The 22,670-nt window shown below is 40.7% G+C and overlaps 1 protein-coding gene across 1 annotated transcript in view; it reads left to right on the forward strand.

Moving 5' to 3' along the window:
- LOC126260432 (transmembrane channel-like protein) overlaps positions 1 to 22,670 on the forward strand; it is a 303,831-nt gene that overhangs the window by 46,037 nt on the left and 235,124 nt on the right. Inside the window, exon 2 of the mRNA XM_049957760.1 lies at positions 21,368 to 21,464. Coding sequence (XP_049813717.1) covers positions 21,368 to 21,464 — 97 coding nt within the window. The remainder of the gene's footprint in view (positions 1 to 21,367; positions 21,465 to 22,670) is intronic.

Consider the following 22,670-nt stretch of genomic DNA (forward strand, 5'->3'; position numbering starts at 1 on the left):
GCAATAGCATGACACAGGAAACTATAATTTCTTGTAAGCGCTGTGCATTAGATGTAGCGTTAAGAAAACCTGTATTCAACCACGACAACTGAGCGGAATGTAAAAGTAAACAGTTTTGGCGGCAGCTTCTCCAAATAATAGTATATACTTAGTATATAATACACGTTTTGTGCACTTATAACATGTTCTCAGTGTCTCTGAAACAATACGTGCTGCACGACGGAAATTACTTTCTGCTGAGGCACTTCATTTACATCTCAATGACACACGACTACTAGAGAACATTGCTCTTTACGGCAGTCAATCCACTTGTAAATTAACATCATGATATCGCAGATATTAGGCAACACGTTACTAGGGATGAGTAAGGCCTTAAGGTTTGCAACTAAACATGCTACTCCTAGCAACTACTGAATACGAAGTTGATTATTAACGTGTCTTCATAACCATGTGTGCGGCGTTCGACTCTCAGACAGCATAGACGTTTTCGTCACCTTATTTCTAGTTAAACGTGTGCACATCTCGCTGATGGTGGGCCAACATTGGACATTTCTCGTCTGTTCCTGGTTAAACAACGACGGCGGTAGGCGCCGGGTTCGAATCCCGGTCAGGCAATACAACTTCAGTCGTCATTTAAGGTTCCAACCCCACGACTGGTGACAAACTGTGATACCTACATTCTGATTTTACGTACTTATTCAACAATCCGATTAGGTGCTGGGTTCGTATCCTTGTCCCCAGCATTACATGATGGCATTTCAATTTTAAGCATGTGCATCCTTTATTCCTTGACAATGCAACACTATACAACGTCTTTCGAGGTTAATTATCAAGAAGGTAATTGTCATGTTAGGGTTCCTGCTTTCGTACAAACATTATCGTCATTTACGTTCAAGTTGAGAATTGATAACTGATACTGGTGCAAACGTCAATATTTGACGTCTCTTTCTGCCTAGTGATCGACTCTCGATAAGGCACAAAGCTTTGCTTGGTTAACAATGGCTTTTCATTCTGGGTTTGCATCCGGATCCAGAACGAAGACGTTGGTCATGTCATTTAAAGTACAACTTTGTGTACAAGTAACTGTTGATGAGTAATGTGAAAAATGATATTACTTTGATTCGCTGTTAATGTTGGGATTTCCGCAGAGTGGTTGCCGCCGTTAATCACGTTTTCTTTTAACTGCTTAGTATTACATAAAGTTGATGCGAAACCACTCCCCGTTGAACGTTGAACGACGTTCAGCATGTGTTGGGTAATCCTTTCAGACAGCAAAGAACTTGTTTCCAATTGCCATACAACTTTATAAATCCATATACTGTCTCAAATATTTAATTGTGCCTAAGGATTACTGAACGATTTATGTGACAAAACTAGTTGTCCCATAACATTTGAAATGTCACTTATTGTAATTAAGTTTAGTTTACAAACGTTAAGGACTGTCTGATCTCTTCTGTACTATCGTGGTTTTACTTTACATCTGGACAGACTGTCATAAAGACTGGTGTTCTCTAGTAGTCTCTAGCGGTAAAACACAGATATGCTTTGTTGGTTGCATACATTCAGGTGCAGCCTACACGTTGGAATTCAGGGGTGACCCACATTTTTTTGCTGTCGAGTGTACATTGGCCACGAGTCCCATCTAGGGTGTTCAGCAGGCTGGTGCAAGTGTTTTTATTTGGCGCCACTTTGACGACTTCCGCTTCGATAATAATGAAGTTAAGATGAGAAAAAAGACAGCGGTGAAAATACCCTTTCCTCCCGGGAATCGAGCAATGGACCTCGTCATCAGGAGTCACCAACGCTAACCACAAAACCATGCCTTGCTGACGTAGTACCTAAAGATGCCGTGGTATTATGTGGTTGTCATAAGCAGCATAATGCAGGAATTCACTTCGATCCAAAAAAGTGAAAAATGGAGTAAGTAACTGTAAAACTCCAAAACATGACAACCAGTCGACTGTCATTTTTATATTTTTTGGAGCGATTTACAATTGGTATACAATGGGAGGCCACGGCGTTCAGATCACAAATTTACTTTAAACGTTGTGCACTTTTAGTAGACGATTAGGACTACACAATGTGCAAGTAGTAAAGTCGTACTACTTAAACGATTTCGAAAAAATCGCAAGAGACGCTGTGCGCGTCATTCATTAATTTCGATTTTCTCAACACTAGACATGTGCTATCTGGGGCTTTCTCGACTTGGTACCTGCTTTATTGATTCACGGGCGTCGCGTCGGATAATGTTGTGGAAGCTACACAATATTTCAACACGACAGCCGCTCGTCATCTTCACGTGCTTACTGACGTGTTGCTGGTTTTTTTTTATTTTTTATACCGTTATTGTGATTTCGTTCCTCTGCTCCGTTCTTCTGTTGTTCTTTAGTGTGTGGTACTACGGGTATTGTACAATTGTTAGTGTGGGAACTTTTCAAAATATGATATTTCGTGACGACTCGCTCAAAACTCCTGCAACAAACACGACTGACATGCTAATTTACACTACTCTTAGTCTGTTGATGTCAGTCGGCATTGTGCCATTTAAAAAGTGTATGTTGCGCAAAACATACTTTCTAAGTGTCATTAAAACCTGTTGATCGGCCAACAATTCGAGGTTCTGGCTACCTACGCATTCTGTGAAAAACACACATCAATAGTACTTTGCATTTCCGCAATATTTGCTGTACATGTTATATGTATAGACAGATAGCTGTCATACGACAAAATGGTCCAAATTTAAAAACCTATTTGTTTGCGGAATTCTTTCCTAGTTTCCATCAGTAATATATCCTGTATGGCTGTAGGATACCATTTAAACACGCTGTATTTGATCGTAGTCACATATGCATGCACCTATGGATTGTTCAGTGTTTTATAACGACGACAGTGTCGTACCCCAGTCACAATTTAGCCTTGAGGTAATTCATAGAATCGTGTTAGGTCATCTTGTGAAGCAGTGTTTCACACAGCGTTCATTTGTTGTACACATGATGTTGTAGACTGAGCCAAGTGCCTCCATCATATTCCACTTATGCTAACTGAAGTGCAGGTCCGGTGGAACTGATGATCATCTGAAACTGCATACTGTGTAACGCGATGTGCATCATGAGGATATTGTATTGACTGGAAAACACAAGAGCAAGACGTTGTAGAAACGACCACAGAATTCATTGGATATGCATGTATCCTAAGCTCTTCAGTGCTCTCTAACACAAACCAGGTCCGACTAATGACCTCAGCAGTTGAGTCCCATAGTGCTCAGAGCCATTTGAACAAACCAGGTCCCCAGGTCGACATATCCTGTACGTAGCTGTTTCACAAATAAAATTAGTTCTCAGACAGTCTCATGTTCCGTAGAACCCATACACAATAAACCTGTAATGTGAAACGTGTCAGTTCAATAAAAGATTTGATTTACATTTGAATATTTTTTGCCGTCTGTCAGACATTTTATTTCCAGTGGCAGTTCGTCAAACAGATTTATAGCTGAGTATTCATCTCTTTACGTGCCAAAGATAGATTCATTTCAGAAAAGTGACACATATTTTTCCTTCTGGTACTGTTTTTGTGAACGATTGGTTCAAATGGCTCTGAGCACTATGGGACTTAACATCTATGGTCATCAGTCCCCAAGAACTTAGAACTACTTAAACCTAACTAACCTAAAGACATCACACAGCACCCAGTCATCACGAGGCAGAGAAAATCCCTTACCCCGCCGGGAATCGAACCCGGGAACCCGGGCGTGGGAAGCGAGAACGCTACCGCACGACCACGAGCTGCGGACTTTTCTGAACGTCTCTATTACTTTCGAATGCAATGGATTGTTGCCAACAAATTTCATCGGAGTGCAAATGTACTATGAGGCTGTGATTACCATTCCCAATCACTTAAAAAGATGTCTGCAATGTGCACGTACATCACCAGACACAGATGTGAACAGCACGTAGCGTTGGGCAGTTGGAGGTGAGCTGCGAGCAGTGGTGGATGTGGGGGGAGAGATGGCAGAATTTTGAGAGCGGACGATCTGGACGTGTGTCCGTCAGAAAGAGTAAATTTGTAATACTGTATATCATGAACTGATATATATATATATATATATATATATATATATATATATATATATATATATATTGTTCTCTATCAAAATCTTTCATTTGCTAACAATGCCTATCAGTAGTCAGTGCCTTCAGTAGTTAGAATCTTTTATTTAGCTGTCAGTATTAGCGCTCGCTGTATTGCAGTAGTTCGAGTAACGAAGATTTTTCTGAGGTAAGTTATTCATGAAATGTATACGTTATTGTTAGTCAGGGCCATTCTTTTGTAGGGATTATTGAAAGTCAGATTGCGTTGCGCTAAAAATATTGTGTGTCAGTTTAGTGTTGATCAGAATAAGTAAAGAGAGAAATGTCTGAGTACGTTCCGTTCTGCTCAGCTGTTTGAAAATCAAATAACGTAAGAGAATTATCAGCACAGTAATTCACTAATTTTTCGAAGGGGATGTTTCAACCTTACCAGATAGGACTGACGGAGTACATCGAAAAAGTCCAAAGAAGGGCAGCACGTTTTGTATTATCGCGAAATATGGGAGAGAGTGTCACAGAAATGATACTGGATTTGGGCCGGACATCGTTAAAAGAAAGGCTCTTTCGTTGCGACAGAATCTTCTTACGAAATTCCAATCACTAACTTTCTCCACCGAATGTGAAAATATTTTGTTGACACCGACTTACATAGGGAGAAAGGATCACCACGATAAAATAAGGGAAATCAGAGCTCGTACGGAAAGATATAGGTGTTCGTTCTTTCCGCGTGCTATACGAGATTGGAATAATAGAGAATTGTGAAGGTGGTTTGATGAACCCTCTGCCAGGCACTTAAATGTTATTTGCAGAATATCCATGTAGATGTAGATGTAGATGTACTGCCATACACCGCGCATACAGGCCCTCCCAGTAATGTGGCGTAAGGCAGTCGCATTGAACAGAGATTATGTTGAAAATTGGATTTTGTAGCCAAAAGAGTGCGGAGTAATATGGTATATTAGAATCCTGAATAAAACCAACCTGATTTCATAGAAATGTGTTGCATTACTTACTGACTACCCACCGTAGAACACACTCTTGCTCGTGGGATGGGAAACTGCTCCTGAAGATGAAAGTATCGGCAGCGATCAAGAGCACGAGGATGCAGAAAGCAACGGAAACCACTGCCTCAAAGACACAGAATGTGTATTCACATACTATGTGGCTCGTTTTTAAAATAAGTGTCATCATGTTCTCTTCTTCAGCCAAAAAATCTGCATTAGACCCCATTCAATCACCAGAAAGGAACCGCCATGACCATGATAAAAAGTTAAAAAGATGGAATAACCAACAAAATGGTGATATTCTACGACTTGGAACACGGAATGTTAGAAATCTGAATTTGTGGGGAAGCTAAAGAATCTGAACAGAGAAATTCAAAGGCTCAATCTAGATATACCGGAGATCAGTGAAGTGAAATATGAAGAAGACAAAAATTTATAGTCAAACGACGAATGATGGGCGTTCGAGTTTCTCTGAGGCTACAGATACAGCATTCGAAGAAATCACTTAATAGGGAAATTACATAAGATGGACAAACAAATACAAATACAAGCACGATAACTGCGAAGAAACCTTGGACGACAGAACAGATACTTCAGTTCATAGACTAAAGAAGGAGGTACAAAATATTTCGAGACGAAACAGGAACATATAATTGTAAGTCACTTGCGAATAAAACAAAAAGCGGAACTGCAGGGAAGACAAGGGGAGATGGCTGCAGTAAATATGCTACAAAATCGAAGAGTATAGTCTGAAGGACCTGCTTAGCACACGGAAAGGTTGACAGCAATATCGGTGAAACTGAAGGCAAGGGGGTCAACACCAACAGCGTTTAAGGAATTCCACTCTTCAATGCACATATCGGATCAGTGCAAAGAGTAGGTTGAGTGCCCTATGAAAGGGTAATAACAATGACTTCGATGTGGGAGACATACGGGATGCAGTAGTAGAGTAAGAGCACAGTAGAATATTGGAAGACGTGAATCATAGAAGTCGAATGGAATAGCTTTCGTTCCTTTGAAATTTATGAAAGTTAAGGAGAAACTGACAACTAAATGATTATTCAAGGTACTACACAAGATCTATGAGACTGGAGAAATTCGAACGAAGTTTTCATAAATTGTCATTAAGCACAAAGTGATGGAGACAGCAAGAGCTGATATGTCCGAAAACTATCTCACAATGAAACTTCCTGTCAGATTAAAACTGTGTGCCCCACCGAGACTCGAACTCGGGACCTTTGCCTTTCGCGGGCAAGTGCTCTACCATCTGAGCTACCGAAGCACGACTCACGCCCGGTCCTCACAGCTTTACTTCTGCCAGTATCTCGTCTCCTACCTTCCAAACTTGCCAGGAAGTTTCATATCAGCGCACACTCCGCTGCAGAGTGAAAATCTCATTCTGGAGATATCTCACAATCATTATAACAGCTCACGCATCAATGTTGATAACAATAATAGTATACTGAAGAATGGCAAATGACATACAGTTTTGTCATAGCCTGGCGAAATTATAATCGCCTGGTCATAACTGTGGGTTCTTTCATTGCTCTGGGAGATAGTTGCTTGGAACTGTAATATATGATACATTAGTTCACTTTATTAAAAGGATGATAGGAATATTTACTTAACTTTCTAAATTGCCACATGAATGGGTCGAATATTTACAAATGTTTTTGAATATTAACGTATCAGCTGATGCACACATTTACGAACTCTTCTCTTGAAGTACACATCCAAAATTTACAAAAGTACAGTTCCATCTGAGACTTGATTAGTAGTGGTATCCTAACTATATGACGTCGGCTACTCCATTGGAGGTCACGAACTGGCCAGAGTGAGTCCATGCTCGGCTTTATATCGAGCTCTGTGCGACGACGCTGCGGTGCTGAGAGAGAGAGAGAGGGCGTGTCTTTAGGAGCGCCTCCCATTCGTCGTTGCGGACTGCAGCAAGACATCGCTAATGCATGTGGAGTGGATGAGCCGAGTTTGGTGTGGCACCGCGATCTTTACCGTATACCACAAGTCTGGCTTAGGGAAGAGAAAGACAGCAGAGAGACAGTTCTCATCAAGACTTGTAATATTAGACTACTGAAATATGTGTTCCTGAATCCTTCTTGTTTATAGATCCGTAGTGTGGTCATCCTTAACGATATGGAACATCCCATAAAACAGTTTTTTTGAGCCATCAGCTGTCCGACTGGTCTGATAAAGCTTGCCACGAATTTCTCTCCTGTGTCAACCTCTTCATCTGAAAGTAGCACTTACAATCAATGTCCAAACTCCGTTTTCCCCTTTAGATTTAATTCTCTAAGGCTCTCTCTAGTACCATGGAAGCTATTACGACTAGTCTTAATGCTGCCCCTTTTCCGTGTCAGTATCTTGCACATGCTCTTCTCCTTGACGTACTCCGGACAATCAACACATTTATCTTATTATCTAGCTAATTTTCAATATCCTTCTGTACCAAAACATTTCAAACACTTCCATTCGCTCCCCTTCTGGATGTCCCATAGTCTATAATTTACTACCACATGATGCTGCGCTCCAAACTTACATTATCAGAAATTTATTTATGAACTTGAGGCTCATGTTTGGTAGATTTACGTTGGCTGGGATTACCCTCTTTGTCTGGGCTAATCTACTTTTCATATCTCATTTTCATCCGTCATGTTCTATTTTACTTCTTAGGAAGCAGAACTTCTTCGTCTATTTCGTGGTCACCAATTTTGATGCTGATTTCATTGCGAACCTCATTTCTGCTACTCCATTACTTTCGTCATTCTTCGGTTTACTCTCAATCCATAACGCTTGCTCATTAAACTTTTCATTTAATTCAATAGCTCTTGCAGTTCTTTCTCACTTCCCAGGAGGATGACAATGTCATCAGCGAATTTTATCATAAATACCCTTTGACGCTGAATTTTAATTACACTCTTGAACATTTCTTTTATTTCTGTTATTGCCTCTTCGATGTACCAATTGAAAAGTAGGGACGAAAAATCGTATCTTTTCCTCAGAATTTGCACCATTTTACATAGTCCAAAGCTCTTTCCCTACTCGACAAATAGTATGAACGTGTCTTGACTTTTCTTAAGTTATGCTTCCATTATCAATGGCAACATCAGCACTGCCTCTCTGAAGTCCTTGTTGCTTGTTGTGGTCTTCAGTCCTGAGACTGGTTTGATGCAGCTCTCCATGCTACTCTATCCTGTGCAAGCTTCTTCATCTGCCAGTACCTACTGCAACCTACATCCTTCTGAATCTGCTTAGTGTATTCATCTCTTGGCCTTCTACCCTCCTCGCTACCCTACAGTACTAAATTGGTGATCTCTTGATGCCTCAGAACATGTCCTACCAATCGATCCCATCTTCTAGTCAAGTTGCGGCACAAATTTCTCTTCTCCCCAATTCTATTCAATACCTCCTCATTAGTTATGTGATATACCCATCTAATCTTCAGCAACCTTCTGTAGCACCACATATCGAAAACTTCTATCCTCTTCTTGTCCAAACTATTTATCGTCCATGTTTCACTTCCATACATGGCTACACTCCATACAAATACTTTCAGAAACGACTTCCTGTCTCTTAAATCTAGACTCGATATTAAAAAATATCTCTTCTTCAGAAACGCTTTCCTTGCCATTGCCAGTCTACATTTTATATCTTCTCTACTTCGACCATCTTCAGTTATTTTGCTCCCTAAATAGCAAAATTCCTTTACTACTTTAAGTGTCTCAATTCCTAATCTAATCCCCTCAGCATCACCCGATTTAATTTGACTACATTCCATTATCCTCGTTTTGCTTTTGTTGATGTTCATCTTATATCCTCCTTTCAGACACTGTCCATTCCGTTCAACTGCTCTTCCAAGTCCTTTGCTGTCTCTGACAGAATTACAATGTCATCGGCGAACCTCAAAGCTTTTACTTCTTCTCCATGAATTTTAATACCTACTCCGAATTTTTCTTTTGTTTCCTTTACTGCTTGCTCAATATACAGATTGAATATCATCGGGAATAGGCTATAACCCTGTCTCACTCCCTTTCCAACTACTGCCCTTTCATGCCCCTCGACTCTTATAACTGCCATCTGGTTTCTGTACTAATTGTAAATAGCCTTTCGCTCCGTGTATTTTACCCCTGCCACCTTCAGAATGTGAAATAGAGTATTCCAGTCAACATTCTCAAAAACTTTCTCTAAGTCTACAAATGCTAGAAACGTATGTTTGTCTTTCCTTAACCTATCTTCTAAGGTACGTCGTAGGGTCACTATTGCCTCAAGTGTTCCAACATTTCTACGGGAGCCAAACTGATCTTTCCCGAGGTCGGCTTCTTCCAGTTTTTGCATTCCTCTGTAAAGAGTTCGCGTTAGTGTTTTGCAGCTGTGACTTATTAAACTGACAGTTCGATAATTTTCACATCTGTCAACACCTCCTTTCTTTGGGATTGGAATTATTATATTCTTGTTGAAGTCTGAGGGTATTTCGCCTGTCTCACACATCTTGCTCACTAGATGTTGCAGTTTTGTCAGGGCTGGTTCTCCCAAGGCTATCAGTAGTTCTAATGGAATGTTGTCTACTCCCGGGGTCTTGATTCGACTTAGGTCTTTCAGTGCTCTGTTAAACTCTTCACGCAGTATCATATTTACTATTTCCTCTTCATCTGTATCCTCTTCCATTTCCATAATATTGTCCTCAAGTACATCGCCCTTATGTAGACCCTCTATATACTCCTTCCATCTTTCTGCTTTCCCTTCTTTGCTTAGAACTGGGTTTCCGTATGAGCTCTTGATATTCATACAAGTGGTTCTCTTTTCTCCAAAGGTCTCTTTAATTTTCCTGTAGGCAGTATCTATCTTGCCCCTAGTGACACAGGCCTCTACATCCTTATATTTGTCCTCTAGCCATCCCTGCTTAGCCATTTTGCACTTCCTGTCGATCTCATTTTTGAGACGTTTGTATTCCTTTTTGCCTGCTTCATTTACTGCATTTTTATATTTTCTTCTTTCATCAATTAAATTCAATATTTCTTCTGTTACCCAAGGATTTCTATTAGCCCTCGTCTTTTTACCTACTTGATCGTCTGCTGCCTTCACTACTTCATCCCCCAGAGCTACCCATTCTTCTTCTACTGTATTTCTTTCCCCCATTCCTGTCAATTGTTCCCTTATGCTCTCCCTGAAACTCTCTACAACTTCTGGTTCTTTCAGTTTATCCAGGTCCCATCTCCTTAAATTCCCACCTTTTTGCAGTTTCTTCAGTTTCAATCTGCAGTTCATAACCAATAGATTGTGGTCAGAATCCACATCTGCCCCTGGAAATGTCTTACAATTTAAAACCTGGTTCCTAAATCTCTGTCTTACCATTATATAATCTATCTCAAACCTTGCAGTACCTCCAGGCTTCTTTCATGTATACAACGTTCTTTCATGATTCTTGAACCAAGTGTTAGCTGTGATTAAGTTATGCTCTATGCAATATTCTACCACGCGGCTTCCAATTTCATTTCTTACACCCATTCCATATGTATTCCTACATTTCCTTCTCTTCCTTTTCCTACTATCGGATTCAAGTCCTATTAAATTTTCGTCTCCCTTCACTATCTGAATAATTTCTTTTATCTCATCATACATTTCATCAATCTCTTCGTCATCTGCGGAGCTAGTTGGCATATAAACTTGTACTACAGTGGTAGGTGTGGGCTTCGTGTCTATCTTGGCCACAACAATGCGTTCACTATGCTGTTTGTAGTAGCTTGCCGCACTTCAATTTTGTTTTATTCATTATTGAGCCTACTCCCGCATTATCCCTATTTGATTTTGTATTTATAGCCCCATATTCACCTGACCAGAAGTCTTGTTCCTCCTGCCACCGAATTTCACTAAAGCCCACTAAAACTATCTTTAATCTACCCATTTCCCTTTTTAAATTTTCTGACCTACCTGTCCGATTAACGGATCTGACAATGCATGCTCTGGTCCCTAGAACGCCAGTCTGCTTTCTCCTGATAACGACGTCCTCCTGAGTCGTCCCCGCCCGGAGATATCCGAATGGGCGATTATTTTACCTCCGGAACATTTTACCCAAGAGGACGCCATCCTCATTGAACCATACAGTAAAGGTGCATGCCCTGGGGAAAAATTACGGCTGTAGTTTCCCCTTGCTTTCAGCCGTTTGCAGTACCACAACAGCAAGGCCGTTTTGGTTAGTGTTACAAGGCCAGATCAGTCAATCATCCAGACTGTTGCTTCTGCAAATACTAAAAACGCTGCTGCCCCTCTTCAGGAACCACACGTTTGTCTGGCCACTCAACAGATACCCCCTACGGTATGGCTATCTGTGTCGCTGAGGCACGCAAGCTTCCCCACCAATGGCAAGGTCAAGGTCATGGTTCAGGGTGAGCGGGGGGGGGGGGGGCGGGGGGCTGAAGCCCTTATCAATCTGAAAGTCAAACTGATATTCGTCTAACAGATCCTCAATTTTCTTTTCTATACTTCCGAATATTTTTCTTGTCAGCAGCTTGGATGCATAAGCTGTTAAGCTGATTGTGCCATAACTCTCACACTTATCTTTCTTGTTATTTTCAGGATTGTAGGGATGTTATTTTTCTGATATTCGAATGGTGTGTCTATAGTCTTGTAGATTCGACTAACTAAACTCAACAGTTTTTATGTTACCACGTCTTCTAATGATTTTATAAATTCTGCCGGGATGTCTGAAATAGTCATTTCGACGACTATTTCTTTCTCGATTTCTTCGCATTTTTGGTGCAGTCATTTCACCTTGATTTCCTGTACTTTCTATTTATTTCATTCTTAATATATTGCTATACTCCTGTCTGTTCCTGAAAATTTTTGTGCTTCCTTCTCACATCGTTCGATTGAACTTTCTTCTGTTACCCGAGGTTTCTTCGCAGTTACCGTTCTTGTACCTACATTTGTCTGTCCATCTTGTGTGTCTGCTCTTTTTGCGAAGCCCGTATCTCTTCAACTAAACTGTTAATGTGGTAATTCCTTATATCAGTATTTATAGCTTCAGAGAACTTCGGAAATATCTTATCATTCCTCAGCGCTTAAGTATCTCACTCCCTTATACACTGATTCTTCTGGATGGTCCTCTTACACCTCAGTATACTCTTCTTTGCTAAACTATGATCGGTGCGCTTTACGATCTACACATTGATTTCGGGACAATTGTTTAAAGATGAAGTAATCCAGCTGGCATCTTTCCGTGTCTCCATTCCTTTTCCTTGTATTTTACCTGCTCTTGTGATGTTTGAATCGTGTATTTGTTATTAATAGCTGAAATTTATTGAAGACCTCAATTATTCTTTCTTCTGTCATTTCCACTGCCGAACCCATAGTCTGCCATATTTTGGTCTTCTATTGCTTCGCCTGCTACAGTATTCCAGTCTACGATGACTAGCAGATCTTCTTTTCCCTTTACAAATTGAATGGCGCATTCAGTATCCTGATATGCTTTCTTTATCTGTTAATCTCCAGCTTTCCATGTCGACATATGTGCCTGAATTATTGATGTTAGTTTGCTGTCGATTCTGATACGAAAAATACTACCATGAAATAATCCATTCATAGAGAAAGAATACATTATACATATTAACAAAAAAGATTTACCCTGCTGTCTCTTTCAAAGATCCCAAGCGAATTTTTACTTTTGAATACGGTATAAGTAAAAAAGTAATAAAATATTGAAACAACCCTACCTTTAAGAGCAATAATATCTTTATATTAAAAACCGTCTCACCCGTGGTCCAGGGACAGCGTCTTCGATTAGTAACCAAAACGTCCTCACTCCCAGGTTCTAATATCAGCACATTGAACGGGCTATTCAGAATGTACAGGTGGAAAGCGGACATTGACGACCTCTGTGTGGGGGAAGATCTGTCTGATGTGATAGAAGGGGAAACAGGGGTTGATTTAGAAGAGATAGGGGATCTAGTATTAGAATCAGAATTTAAGAGAGCTTTGGAGGATTTAAGATCAAATGAGGCAGAAAGGATCGACAACATTCCATTAGAATTTCTAAAATCATTGGGGGAAGTGGCAACAATCTATTCACAAAGGTGTGTAGAATGTATGAGACTGGCTGCATTCCACTGACTTTCGGAAAAATACCATCTACACAATTCCGAAGACTGCAAGAGCTGACAAGTGCGAGAATTATCGCACAATCGGCTTAACAGCTCATGCAGCCAAGATAGTGACAAGAATAATATACAGAAGAATGAAAAAGGAAGCTGAGGACCTGTTGCAAGACGATCAGTTTGGTTTTAGGAAAATTAAAGGCAACGGAGAGGAAAATCTGAAGTTGCGGTTAATAATGGAAGCATGACTAAAGAGAAATCATGACACGTTCATAGAATTTGTCGACCTGGAAAAGCCTTCGACAATGTAAAATGGTGCAAAATGTTCGAAATTCTGAGAAAAATATGAATAAGCTATGAAGAGAGACGAGTAATATACAATATGTACGGTACATGACTCAAGAGGGAATAATAAGGGTGCACGACCAAGAATGAAGCGCCGGATTAAAAAGGGTGTGAGACAGGGATGTAGTTTTTCGCACCTACTGTTGAATCTGTTCAGCGAAGGAGCAATGATGCAAATAAAAGATAGATTCAAGAGTGGAATTAAAATTCAAGATAAAAGGATATCAGTGATACGATTCTCTGATGACATTGCTATCCTGAGTGAAAGTGAAGAAGAATTACATAATCTACTGAAGGGAACGAACAGTCTAATTTCGAATGAGAGTAAATCGAGGAAAGACGAACGTCTTGAGAAGTAGCAGAAATGAGAACTGCGAGCAACTTCACATCAGGATTGACAAACACGACGTAAATGAGGTTAAGGACTCTTACTACCAAGGCAGCAACATAACCCATGACGGACGGAACAAGGAGGACATCAAAAGCAGAGTTGTTGTTGTTGTGGTCTTCAGTCCTGAGACTGGTTTGATGCAGCTCTCCATGCTAATCTATCCTGCGTAAGCTTCTTCATCTGCCAGTACCTTCTGCAACCTACATCCTTCTGAATCTGCTTAGTGTATTCATCTCTTGGTCTCCCTCTACGATTTTTACCCTCCACGCTGCCCTCCAATGCTAAATTGGTGATCCCTTGATGCCTCAGGACATGTCCTACCAACCGATCCCTTCTTCTAGTCAAGTTGTGCCACAAACTTCTCTTCTCCCCAATCCTATTCAATACCTCCTCATTAGTTACGTGATCTACCCACCTAATCTTCAACATTCTTCTGTAGCACCACATTTCGAAGTCTTCTATTCTCTTCTTGTCCAAACTATTTATTGTCCATGTTTCACTTCCATACATGGCTACACTCCATACAAACACTTTCAGAAACGACTTCCTGATACTTAAATCTATACTTGATGTTAACAAATTTCTCTTCTTCAGAAACACTTTCCTTGCCATTGCCAGTCTACATTTTATATCCTCTCTACTTCGACCATCATCAGTTATTTTGCTCCCCAAATAGCAAAACTCCTTTACTACTTTAAGTGTCTCATTTCCTAATCCAATTCCCTCAGCATCACCCGACTTATTCGACTACATTCCATTATCCTCGTTTTGCTTTTGTTGATGTTCATCTTATATCCTATTTTCAAGACACTGTCCATTCCGTTCACCTGCTCTTCCAAGTCCTTTGCTGTCTCTGACAGAATTACAATGTCATCGGCGAACCTCGAAGTTTTTATTTCTTCTCCATAGATTTTAATACCTACTCCGAATTTTTCTTTTGTTTCCTTTACTGCTTGCTCAATATACAGATTGAAAAACATCAGGGAGAGGCTACAACCCTGTCTCACTCCCTTCCCAACCACTGCTTCCCTTTCGTGCCCATCGACTTTTATAACTGCATCTGGTTTCTGTACAAATTGTAAATAGCCTTTCGCTCCGTGTGTTTTACCCCTGCCACCTTCAGAATTTGAAATAGAGTATTCCAGTCAACATTGTCAAAAGCTTTCTCTAAGTCTACAAATGCTAGAAACGTAGGTTTGCCTTTCCTTAATCTTTCTTCTAAGATAAGTCGTAAGGTCAGTATTCCCTCACGTGTTCCAGCATTTGTACGGAATCCAAACTGATCTTCCCCGAGGTCGGCTTCTACCATTTTTTCCATTCATCTGTAAATAATTTGCGTTAGTATTTTTCAGCTGTGACTTATTAAACTGATAGTTCGGTAATTTTCACATCTGTCAACACCTGCTTTCTTTGGGATTGGAATTATTATATTCTTCTTGAAGTCTGAGGGTATTTCCTCTGTCTCGTACATCTTGCTCACCAGACGGTAGAGTTTTGTCAGGACTGGCTCTCTCAAGGTCGTCAGTAGCTCTAATGGAATGTTGTCTACTCCCGGGGCCTTCTTTCGACTCAGGTCTTTCAGTGCTCTGTCAAACTCTAGACGCAGTATCCTATCTCCCATTTCATCTTCATCTACATCCTCTTCCATTTCCATAATATTGTCCTCAAGTACATCACCCTTGTATAGACCCTCTATAACCTCCTTCCACCTTTCTGCTTTCCCCTCTTTGCTTAGAACTGGGTTTCCATCTGAGCTCTTGATATTCATACAAGTGGCTCTCTTTTCTCCAAAGGTCTCTTTAATTTTCCTGTAGGCATTATCTATCTTACCCCTAGTGAGATAAGCCTCTACATCCTTTCATTTGTCCTCTAGCCATGCCTGCTTAGCCATTTTGCACTTCCTGTCGATCTCCTTCTCGAGACGTTTATATTCCTTTTTGCCTGCTTCATTTACTGCTTTTTTGTATTTTCCCCTTTCATCAATTAAATTCGGTATTTCTTCTGTTACCCAAGGATTTCTACTAGCCCTCGTCTTTTTACCTACTTGATCGTCTGCTGCCTTCACTACTTCATCTCTCAGAGCTACCCATTCGTCTTCTACTGTATTTCATTCCCCCATTCCTGTCAATTGTTCCCTTATGCTGTCCCTGAAACTCTGTACAACCTCTGGTTTAGTCAGTTTATCCAGGTCCCATCTCCATAAATTCCCACCTTCTTGCAATTTCTTCAGTTTTAATCTACAGTTCATAACCAATAGATTGTGGTCAGAGTCCACATCTGCCCCTGGAAATGTCCTACAATTTAAAACCTGGTTCCCAAATCACTGTCTTATCATTATATAATCTATCTGTTACCTTTTAGTATCTCCAGGATTCTTCCATGTATACAACCTTCTTTTATGATTCTTGAACCAAGTGTTATCTATGATTAGGTTATGTTCTGTGCAAAATTCTACCAGATGGCTTCCTCTTTCATTGGGGGGCGTAGCCCCAATCCATATTCACCTACTATGTTTCCTTCTCTCCCTTTTCCTACTGTCGAATTCCAGTCACCCATGACTATTAAATTTTCGTCTCCCTTCACTACTTGAATAATTTCTTTTATCTCATCATACATTTCTTCAATTTCTTCGTCTTCTGCAGAGCTAGTTGGCATATAAACTTGTACTACTGTAGTAGGCATGGGCTTCGTGTCTATTTGGCCACTATAATACGTTCACTATGCTGTTTGTAGTAGCTTACCCGCACTCCTATTTTTTTATTCATTATTAAACCTACTCCTGCATTTCCCCTATATGATTTTGTATTTATAACCCTGTATTCACCTGACCAGAAGTCTTGTTCCTCCTGCCATCGAACTTCACTAATTCCCACTATAACTAACTTTAACCTATCAATTTCCCTTTTTAAATTTTCTAACCTACTTGCCCGATTAAGGGATCTGACATTCCACGCTCCGATATGTAGAATGCCAGTTTTCTTTCTCCTGATAACGACGTACTCTTGAGTAGTCCCCGCCCGGAGATCTGAATGGGGGACTATTTTACCTCCGGAATATTTTACCCAAGAAGACGCCATCATCATTTAACCATACAGTAAAGCTGCATTCCCTCGGGAAAAATTACGGCTGTAGTTTCCCCTTGCTTTCAGCCATTCGCAGTACCACAACAGCAAGGCCGTTTTGGTTAGTGTTACAAGGCCAGATCAGCCAATCATCCAGACTGGTGCCCCTGCAACTACTGAAAAGGCTGCTGCCCCTCTTCAGGAACCACACGTTTGTCTGGCCTCTCAACAGATACCCCTCCGTTGTGGTTGCACCTGCGGTACGGCTATCTGTATCGTTGAGGCACGCAATCCTCCCCACCAACGGCATGGTCCATGGTTCATGGGGAGGGGGGGGGGGGGGGGGGAGCAGAGGAGCACTGACAAAATGGGAATTCCTTGCTAAGAGAAGTCTACTATTATCAAACATAGCTTAATTTGAGGAAGAAATTTCTGAGAATGTACGCTTGGAGCACAGTAGTGCATAGTAGTGGAACATAGTCTGTGGGAAAACTGGAACAGAACAGACTCTAAGCATTTGAGATGTGGTGCTACAGACGAATGTTGAAAATTAGGTGGACTGATAAGGTAAGGAATGTGGAGGTTCTGAGCAGAATTGGAGAGGGGAAAAAAATGTGGAAAACACGGAAAGGAGAAGGGACACGAAGATAGGAAATCTGTTAAGCCATCGGGGAATGACTTCCATGGTACTAGAGGGAGCTGTAGAGGGCATAATTGAGGACGTAGGTTGCAGATGCTTCTTTGAGATGAAGAGGTTGGCACAGGAGAGGAATTTGTGGCGAGCGGCATGAAACCAGTCAGAAGACCGATGACTCAAAGAAAAGTTAAAAAAATAATACGTGTAACTGTACAACACAGTGAGGTGCACGTGATAATTTTTGAGCTGTTATAGCCACACATCATCAAAGAGAAAATCAGTTTCATGACTTAGCTATGTTGATCACACCACTCCACTGAATATGAACAGAAGTTAGATTTTATGTGACACATTATTTGGTATTATTAGTAACATACGCACATCATGTGCTTCTAAGAAAAATTTATTGATAAAGTAGAAGGAGTGACTAGCAATAAATTCTTTAGGCGCTTTGATAACTGTACTATATTATAAGTTAAGTTTTTATGGCTACTGATAAGTGACTATAAATCTTAGTGTAGAGTATTCTCATTGCTAGTATTGACTCCATGAACTGGGCTAGTGGTCTGCAAAAAGATAAATTATTTACGACAAACCTGACTAAGGAATAAATATACTGGGAAGCAGCAGTGTAGACTCCCCATTTCCTGTAACAAGCTCAGTGGCAACGGATGGGAACTTTGAGGCTCCTGGCGTGAAGAGTGTCTGCTTTGTGGCGTACTCCGTAAATAGGTGTGTGAACCATATGACTGCGTACACAGCAGCCCCCTCCCTCTGCCCCCACCCAATTTCAGTTTTCCTATAGTATTTTGCTAAAGCTCTTTCCACTTGAAAAGCTTAGTCCCCAGGCTCAGATTACGTTTACTTAAATCAGTTTTAAGTAAAAATGTTACATTTCATGGCATAAAAACCAGAGTAAAAACTGGAAATCGACCCATAAAACGAAACAGCACATGACGTTATTTTTTATATGGGGCGTCCAGGGGATTGCAACAAAGAAAACAGAAGTATGCAAGGAAATCCATCGGAACAATGTAGACGGAATAGCACTAACGGAAAAAAAGGAAGAGAAAGGAGTGGGGTAAATAGATGACTATGCTCATATTTACAGAGGAATGAACAAAGAGTGTTAGGCAAAGAAAGGAATATCCGAAGCGGTAAATAAAAAGGGGACTGTGTGAACGAATTTGTGATGCGTATGGAATGAAGCTGAGAGGATACGATGTAGCGATCATTGCAGCCTGTGCTCCCATAGATAATGCTACTGGCGCTGGGAAGAACAGTGTCTTTAATCATTTGACAAACCTCCTACATGGCATCAGCAATTTTAAGTAGCTGGAATTTTTAGGAGATTTTAATGGACAAGTGTGTAAGCAGTATGCTAGCAAGATTTTAGGTAAATTTGGGGAGGACACTGTGAATGATAATGGTGAGAGGCTGGTAGAAATATGTGGACTGTGTATTCTTAATTTATGGAAAGACTCTTTACCAACGCAAAAAGATCCATAAATATACGTAGTTACAGTTTACAAGGAAGTTAAATCTAGAATTCACGATGCTGTAAAGAAAGAAACTAATCGTACCAAGAGGGAGGGCTGCAGAGTCTACAGAGTAGCAGAATTTGGATCATATCGTTTGCTGCTCCAGTGTGCACTTTGGTTCGCCTTTCAAAAAATTTGTAGGGCCAAAACAGCTGTAATGAGAATGGAGAGAAACTGGACCATCCATAGTATAAGTTTACTGCAGGATTCATCCATTGCCTTTTTACACAAGCTTAGAATGAGTGGAAGTAGCGTATAAAACAACTGCGAGAAATATTCACGAAGCTGCATTTGAAAGTCCCAGAATTTTTGAAAGCACTTCTGACAAATTTAAAAGTGATTGGTGTGTTGGTGATACTGCCGCAGTAGAAATCGTAGGCCTGTGACAAATGGTTTATCAATAATAACACTGATTACAGAAGCTGGGAGATAAGACAGGGGAGAGACAAAGAAAGCAGTAATTAGAGCCAAAAAATGCTATATACGACTTCAATTGTGTAAAAATTAATAGCTACGTGAGGATTTCGAAGTTCAAAGAAACATGAAAGTGACAAAACAGCTAAGAACAAATGATGGACGTAGAATAAACTTACAGCTGATAAGCCTAGGCAGGTGGAAGACGTACTGTGAACTACTGTTTAAAGACGATCGGTCCGAAGTTCAAGATGTGGACCCCTTTGCGGGTAACGAAAATGACACAGAACTTCATGAAATAACAACAGCTTCAGTTTACAGTTAAGCAATTCAAAATTCCCAAAGCACCAGGATCTGGATCTGTATACGCATGGAGATGTTGAAGGCCAGGCCAAAACGTACTATCTGGACATCTCGCATGACTGTTTACAGTCTTTCTTAGTGGAGGGGAAATCCCCATCGGGTTACAGAATGGTTCATCGCAAAGATATTTAAAAAGGGAAACAAGGATGACTACGCGAATTGTCGAGGAATCATAGTTATCAGTTCTATATTGAGACTAAATCGTAAGATTGTTAAAACGAGAATTGAGAAAGAAATTAGAAAATAGAAGAACAGGCTGGCTTCCACGCAGGAAATTCTTGTGCCGATGATACCTGCAGCATTAGACAGGTGAGTGACAAGAGAATGGCGCATAGCTTGGAGACACAAATGGTTTTATAGACGTACAGAAGCCCGATGATAGTGTACTTCCTTCTAGAATGTGGGAAGAAATGAACAACCGGAAAATTCTTAAATGTTATGTACAAGCCGTTAGAAAGCTGTATTCAGATAATGCTTGTCGTGCTTAAGTTGGGGAGTTATCATAATAGAAACTGAAGGTTAGCAGTGGACAGAGACACGGATGCTGCTTAGCGCTACCGTCTTTAAAATATTTTTGAACGAAGTACTGAAAATTTAGAAAACGAAATGCAAAAACATCAGAATTAGACTACATGATGACATCGCGTTCTCCCTAATTTTCGCTGTCGACCATGCCGTTTTCGTCGAGGAAAACGAGGATGTGTCTTATACGTTAAGAAAGCTTGAAGAATCTTTGAGCAGCGGGGCATGAAAATTAAAAAAAAAAAAATGGCTCCGAGCACTATGGAACTTAATATCTGAAGTCATCAGTCTCCTAGAACTTAGAACTACTTAAACCTAACTAACCTAAGGACATCACACAGGTCCATACCCGAGGCAGGATTCGAACCTGCGACCGTAGCGGTCGCGCGTTTCCAGACTGAAGGGCCTAGAACCGCTCGGCCACATCGGCCGGCACATGAAAATTAACTTTACAAAAAGTGAATACTTGGTTGTAAGGAATCTTGTTAAGGATGGTGGATCTATCGTAAAGTGTATTCGATCAAATTTATATTTAGGGACAATCATTTCAGATATAGGTGGAAGCAAGGAGAAAATGAAACAAAGAATAGGAAAGGGAACAATGTCAATTATTCAGTTACACTCCATTATTTGGAGCAAAACTACGTCAATTTGAAAAGAAGGATACACGAAACTGTATGTGAGGGTTTTACTCTGTATGTTGCTGAACTGTGGGAAGTCTCCAGGGCCGCCGAGAAGAAATTACAGGCAATGGAAATGGAGTTTTGGAGACTAAGTTGTGAGTAACAAGAAGACACAAAATAAGAAATGAAGTGCTAAGAGAACAGATGGGAGTTACCAAGGATGTTTTAGACACAACTGAGAATAAACGGCTAGCGTTGTGTGGACTTCTTAGAAAAATGCCAGAGTAAAGATGGCCTTCTAAAATATGGCACTGGAGACTTACACGACACAGAACAAGAGGAAGACCCCGGCTACATTGGAACGATGGAGTGAGTGAAGTTAGAAGGAGATGGGAACTTGTATGCGATGTACGCTGCATGGAGTACCACACTCGCAGGAACAATAAACAAATAAATAAAAAAGACAAGGATAACAGTATCATATGAACTCCGAGCTTAACGTTAGTTACAGTAGAGGAGGCTGAGAGTCGTGCGCCAGATAGCTCATTCGGTAAGAGCAGTGCCCACGAAAGGTGCCGTACCAAGTTGGAGTGCCGGTCCGACACGCAAGACATTTCAAAACAGCACACACTCCGCTACAGAGAGAAAGATTCACTCAGGAAGACCACGATTATTAATATCTCTTACCTTTGTATTGATAAGCCTATGATCCGCTGATAATATCCTGAACGTTAATGAGAAATTACGCTCATGTCTTTCATCCTCACTTTTAACAAAAGCCTCAAGTGTGTTTGTTCCACTAGTAACACTTGAGACATTGACTTGTGAGTAGCGAAACGCGCTGGTTCAGTAGCTGTTGAGCCAAGAAGATGGAGATGGCGCAGAATACGCCACTAAGGTGCCATCTGCTCTGATATTTGTTCATTTTTTGTTACATTTTAGCCTGTTACCTGCAATTGAAATACAGGCTATTTTCATTCTTACACAATTCATCAACAGCAATTTTTGTTCCTATACATCGGCAACTAATGAAATATATGCATTATTACATCCAATACAATATCACTTCCCTTCAGTGGCGGCGTCAGACGTCGGCGGCGTCGGCGACTGCTGACCGCCTCGCGTCTGTAGGGGATTCGCAAAAAAGTTGTTTGAAGCTGTAAAAATTTTTGCTACTTAGTTGTTCGTCTCTATTTCCGTACGAATTTCTGAGAACGTACGTTTGTAACACAGCATTGTATGGTAGTGAAACATGAACTATGGGAAAACCGAAGCATTTGAGATATGGTGCTACAGAGGAATGTTGAAAATTAGGTGAATTGGTTCAAATGGCTCTGAGCACTATGGGATTTAACTTCTCAGGTCATCAGTCCCCTAGAACTTAGAACTACTTAAACCTAACTAACCTAAGGACATCACAAACATCCATGCCCGAGACAGGATTCGAACCTGCGACCATTGCGGTCGCGTGGCTCCAGACTGTAGCGCCTAGAACCGCTCGGCCACTCCGGCCAGCCTAGGTAAATTGATAAGGTAAACAGTGAGGAGGTTTTACGAAGAATCGACGAGGGAAAC

This window comes from Schistocerca nitens, chromosome 5 (genome assembly GCF_023898315.1).
Source record: "Schistocerca nitens isolate TAMUIC-IGC-003100 chromosome 5, iqSchNite1.1, whole genome shotgun sequence".
Lineage (NCBI taxonomy): Eukaryota > Metazoa > Arthropoda > Insecta > Orthoptera > Acrididae > Schistocerca > Schistocerca nitens.